This window comes from Macaca thibetana, chromosome 3 (genome assembly GCF_024542745.1).
Source record: "Macaca thibetana thibetana isolate TM-01 chromosome 3, ASM2454274v1, whole genome shotgun sequence".
Lineage (NCBI taxonomy): Eukaryota > Metazoa > Chordata > Mammalia > Primates > Cercopithecidae > Macaca > Macaca thibetana.
In genome coordinates this window covers 104,132,459-104,138,458 of record NC_065580.1, presented here as the reverse complement: position 1 = coordinate 104,138,458, position 6,000 = coordinate 104,132,459, and the positions used below count along the sequence as shown (strand labels likewise).

At 32.0% G+C, this 6,000-nt stretch overlaps 1 protein-coding gene across 3 annotated transcripts in view; it reads right to left on the bottom strand.

Annotated features, from left to right (window-relative positions):
• Positions 1-1,493: 1,493 nt before the first annotated feature.
• Positions 1,494-6,000, bottom strand: part of BBS9 (Bardet-Biedl syndrome 9) — a 510,510-nt gene continuing 506,003 nt past the window's right edge. For all 3 annotated transcript variants that reach the window (XM_050783267.1, XM_050783266.1, XM_050783268.1), the window contains one exon: positions 1,494-4,799. In XM_050783267.1, coding sequence (XP_050639224.1) covers positions 4,711-4,799 — 89 coding nt within the window. In that variant the 3' untranslated portion in view covers positions 1,494-4,710. The remainder of the gene's footprint in view (positions 4,800-6,000) is intronic.

Genomic DNA, 6,000 nt, shown 5'->3' with positions numbered 1-6,000 from the left:
ATATTCTCACCAGCACTTTTGTATTTTTGATCATAGTCATTCTAACAGGTGTGAGGTGATATCTCATTGTGGTTTAATTTATTTTCCTGATGATTAATAATGTTGAGTATTTATTCATATACCTGCTGGCCATCTGTATGTATTCTTTTGAGAAAAGTCTATTCAGGTCCTTTCCACTTTTTTCAATCAGATTCTTTGTTTTCTTGCTATTGAGTTTTTTGTGTCCCTTAAATATTTTGGATATTCCCTTCACTAGATATATGGTTCATAAAAATTTTCCCCATTCCACAGGTTGTCTGTTTACTCTTTTGATTGTTTCCTTCGCTGTGCAGAGCTTTTAAGTTTAATGAAATCCCATTTGTCTATTTTTGCTTTTGTTGTCTGTGCTTTTGGGGTCATGTTCAAATAATCACTGCCCAGATCAATGTTAAGAAGCTTTTCCTTATGTTTTCTATTAGTAGTTTGCAGTTTCACATCTTACTTTTATGTCTTTTTTTCATTCATTTTTGTATATGATGTGAGATAAGTGGCAATTTTTCATTCTTCTGCATATGGATGCCCAGGTTTCTCAACACCATTTATTTTCTCCATTGTGTATTCTTAATACCTTTGTTAAAGATCAATTGACTGTAAACACATGGAATTATTTGTGGACTCTGTTATGTTCCATTGGTCAGTGTTTCTGTATTTATTGCAGTACAATGCTGTTTTGATTACTACAGCTTTGTAGTATATTTTAAAATCAGGTAGTGTGATGCCTCCAGCTTTGATCTTTTTGCTTAAGACTGCTTTGGCTATTTAGAGTCTTTTGTGGTTGCCTACAAATTTGAGAATTGACTTTTCTATTTATGTGAAGAATGTCATTGGAATTTTGATGAGATTGCTTTGAATCTATAGATCACTTTGGATGGTATGGACATTTTAACAATATTAATTTTTCTGATTCAAAAAGACAGGATATTTTTTCATTTGTGTTTTTTCCCTTTTTTTAAATCAATGCTTTATAGTTTTCAGTATATGTATCTTTCATCTCCTTGGCTAAATTTATTCCTGATTCTTTTAATTATTGTAAATGGGATTTTTTCTTGATTTCTTTTTCAGGTAGCTTCTTGTTAGTATATAGAAATGCTACAGATTTTTATATGTTGATTTTCATCCTGCAACTTTATGAATTAATTTATTGCTTTTAATAGTTTTTAAAAGGACTCTTATGGGTTTATTTAACAGTTTTTTAAAGGAGTCTTAAGGATTTACTATACACAAGATTATTAATCTATTCAGATTTTATATTTCTTCATAATTCAGTCTTCGTAAGTTGTATGTTTCTAGGACTTTGTACATTTCCTCTGGGTAATCCAATTTGCTGGCCTATAGTTTTTATATTAGTTTCTTAAGATCTTTTCAATTTCTGTGGTAGAGGTTGTAATGTCTCTTCTTTCACTTATAATTTTATTTGCATCTTCTTTTTTTCTTACTCTAGCTAAAGGTTTGCATTATTTTGTTTGTTTTTCAAAAGTGCAACTCTTCATTGATCTTTTCTATTATTTTTCTAGTCTCTATTGATTTCTGCTCTTATCTTTATTATTTCATTCCTATGCTGACTTTGGTCTTAGTTTGTTCTTCCTTTTCTAGTTCTTTGAGGTTTAACATTCGGTTATTTATTTAAAACCTTTCATATTTTTTGATGTAGGCATTTATTGCTATAAACTTTCCTCTTAGAACTGCTTTTGCTATATCTCATAAGTTTTGTCTGTGTTGTACTTCTGTTTTCATTTGTCTCAAGATACTTTTGGATTTCCTTTTTGATTTCTTTGATCCATTGGTTGTTCAGGAGTATTTTGTTTAATTTCAACATATTTGTGAATTTTCCAATTTTCCTGTTATTATAGTTTCATAGCATTGAGGTAAAAGAAGATACTTAATATTATGTCAATCTTCTTGAATTTGTTAAGACTTGTTTTGTGACCTAACATATGATCTATCCTGGGTAATGTCCCATGTGCATTCAAAAATACTGTGTGTTCTGCTGCTATTGAATGGAATGCTCTGCATATGTCTGTTAGGTCTACTTGGTCACTAGTGTTGTTCAGGTCAGCTGTTTTTCTCATTGATTTTCTGCCTGGATGATTTATCCATTGTGGAGAGTGGGGTCTGAAGTCCCTTACTACTACTGTGTTACTATTTGTTTCATCCTTCAGTTCTATTAATATTTTCTTTATGTATTTCGGTATTCCAACATTGGGTAAATATATATTTACAATTGTTATATCTTCTTGATGAATTGACCACTTTATCAATATATAATCACCTTCTTTGTTTCTTGTGACACTTTTTGACTAAAGTCTATTTTGTCTGATGTAAGTATAGACACCCTTGCTTTCTTTTGTCTATAGCTTTCATGAAATATCTTTTTTCATTCCTTCATTTTCAGGCTATGTGTATTTTTTAAAGCTAAAGTGAGAGTCTCTTTTATGCTGCATATGGTTGTGTCTTGTTTTCTAATCTATTCAGCCACTCTGTCTTTTGATTGAAGAATTTAATCTATTTATATTTAATGTAATAAATGAGAAGTAAGGGCTTCTATTGCCATTTTGTTGTTTCTAATTGTTTTGTAGTTCTTTTGTTCTATTCTTTCTCTCTCGCTGTCTTCTTTGTAATCTGATTAATTTTTTTCATAGTGGTAAGCTTTCTTTCTCTTTATCTTTTGTGTACCCACTACAGGTCTATTTGTGTGTGTGTGTGTGTGTGTGTGTGTGTGTGTGTGTGTATGTGGTTACCATGAGGTTTATGTAAAACATCTTAGAGTTATAAGTCTATTTTAAGCTGAAAAGAACTTCACTTGCATATGATAAATCTAAATTTAAACTTCTCACTCACATTATGTTGTTAAAGTCATAATTTACATTTAAAAAAAATAGAGATGGGGGTCTTGATATGTTGCCCAGACTGGTCTGGAACTCCTGGGCTTAACTGATCCTCCAACCTCAGTCTCCCAAAGTGTTGGGATTACAGGTGTCAGCCACTGTGCCTGGCCATAATTTACATTTCGTAGATAATATGTATCTATTACCAAATTATTGTAGGTATAGTTATTTTTAGTACATTTGACTTTTAATATTAGAGGTCAAAGTGATTTATGCACCACCATGATGGTATTAGTGTAGTCTCAATTTAACTACATTCTCATCTATATAGTGAGTTTTATGCTTTCATAGGTTTTCATGTTAGTTAATGTCTTACTTTCTTTTTTTTTGAGACAAGTTTCTGCTCTTTCACCCAGGCTGGAGGCAGTGATACGATCACAGCTCACTGCTGCCTCAACCTCCTAGGCTCAAATGATCCTCCCATCTCAGCCTCCAGAGTAGCTAGGACTACAGGCTTGTGACATTATGCCCAGCTAATTCTTAAAAAAAAAAATATTGTAGAGACAAAGTCTCACTATATTGCCCAGGCTGGTCTCTAATTCCTGGCCTAAAGCAATCATCCTGCCTTGGCCTCCCAAAGTGTTGGGATTACAGGCATGAGACACCATGCCCAGCATGTGTCCTTTCATTTAAACTTGCAAAACTCTCTTTAACATTTCTTATAAGGTAGATCTAGTAGCGATGAACTCCCATAGCTTTTGTTTGCCTGGGAACATCCTTATCTCCCCTTCATTTTTGAAGAACTTCCACAATGAATATATTAGTTGGCTTGATGATATCCCACAATTCTTATAGGCTGTCTACATTATTTTATCTTTTTGTTCCTCTAACTGCATAATCTCAAATGACTTGTCCTTGGGCTCTCTGATTCTTTCCTCTGCTCAATTGAGTCTCCTACTGAAGCACTCTTGTGAAGTTTTTAGTTCATTCATTATGTTCTTCAGCGCTAGAATTTCTGTTTGGTTCTTTTTTGCGGTTTTCATCCCTTTGTTGAACACTTTATTTTCTTCATGCATTGTTTTCCCAGTTTTGTTTAGTCATCTACTGTGTTTTCTTGCAGTTCACTGAGCTTCTTTAAGATTATTAATTTGAATTATTTGTCAGGCACTTAATAAACCTCCATTTCTTTAGAGCTGGTTACTGGTGCTTTATTTTACTCCTTTGACAGTGCCAGGTTTCTCTGATTATTTGTGATCCTTGGAGCCATGCACTGATGTTTGCACATTTGAAGAAGGAGGCATCAATTCCTGTTTTTATACCTGGGCTTCAGCAGTAAAAACCCTTCACCAGTCACCAGTCCATAAGAATGATGATAAACACTGGGAAGCACAAGACAGGAGAGGGAGGGATGAGGGTAAGGCTTGAAAAAACCTACTTATTGGGTTCTATGCTCATTACCTGGGTGATGGATTCATTCTCCAAACCACAGCATCATGCAATATACCTTCCTAACAAACCTGCACATGTACCCATTGATTTTAAAATAAAAATAAACAAAAATAAATAAAAAATACATTTTCTTTCTCCATTCATGCAAGTTTAATGTATATCTACATAAAGTGCTTATATATCTTTTGTGAGGTATATTTTAGGCACCTTATATTTTCATTGACATTTTAAGTGCTGTCTTTTTAAAATTATAATGTATTTTCTAACTTCTAATTGCTATTGCATAAACATAAAGTTCATGTTTGCATTTTAGTTCAGTACCAAGCAAACTTACTCTTAACAATTCAAATAGTTTACCTGTAATTTGAGTGGGGAACTTTCTACACAGACAATCATATTATTTGCAAATAATGAGAGTTTTGAACCTTCCTTTCCAATCCATATATCTTTTATATCTTTTTCTTTTCTTGTCTTGGCTGGTACCTCCTGTAAAACATTGAATAGGAATGGTGAAAATGTTTCTGATCTCAAAAGGAATGCATTAGATTGTCAAAAGTATAGTATTTGTGTAGGTTTTTGTAGGTGCCTTTAAGCACATTAATAGATCTATTCTTAATTTGCTAATTTTCAAATCATTAATTAATGTTGACTTAAAGGGAATGACTTTTGAATATGTTTGTTTAATATTGTATTAATTGTATAATGTTATCCTTTCATCTGAAGATCATGGGTTACTTTAATCAATTTTCTAATTTTAGCCAACCTGTATTCTGGGGCCAACCTTGCATTCCTATGGTAAACAGAAATTGGATATAATTTGTATGTAATATAATGCTGCATTCAATTTGTTAATATTTTGTTTAGATTTTTTTGCATCTAAATTCATATTTGACTTTGGTTAATTTTTTTTTACTATTTTCTTTGCATCGTTTTGATGTCAGATTCTACTAGTTGGAGAGTGTTCTCTTTTTCTTTTCTATAAGAATGTGTATAAATTTGGGATTAGTTGTTTATTTAAATTAGTAAGTCAACATCTTCAAAGCATTTAAAGAAGACTCAAGATCTCATAATGTAATATTTAAATGTCCAGAATACAATTTAAACTTACTCAGCATATGAAGAACCAGGATAGTCTCAACTTGCATGGGGAAACAGTAATGGATTCTAAGGCCAAGATGATACAGACATTAAAATTACCTGACAAAGATTTTAAGCAGTGATTATAAAAATGTTCCAATAAACAATCTAGAACACACTTGAAAAGAATGGAAAAATAGGAAGTCAGTAAATAAGAAAAATAATTAAAACACTAAAAAAATTAAATAGAAAGTCTCAGCAAATAAGTAGAACATATAAAAGAAGAACCAGATGGAAATTTTAGAACTGAAAAAACACAACCACCAAATGTTAAACTCACTGAATACCAGAAGGAAGACAATAGAAAAGTTGGGGAACTGAAAAATAATTCAATAAAAATTATTCAATATGGACAACAGAGAGAGAGAAAAAAAGAATGAAAAGGGGAATAGAGCCTCAGGGATCTGCACGACCATAACAAAAAGTTCAATATTCATGGGTTTTGAATCCTAGGAGAAAGAAAAGAAAAGAAAAAGAAAGAAGTCTGAAATAATATTTGAAGAAATAATGGCTGAAAACTTCTCAAATTTGGCAAAAGACATAAAGCTAC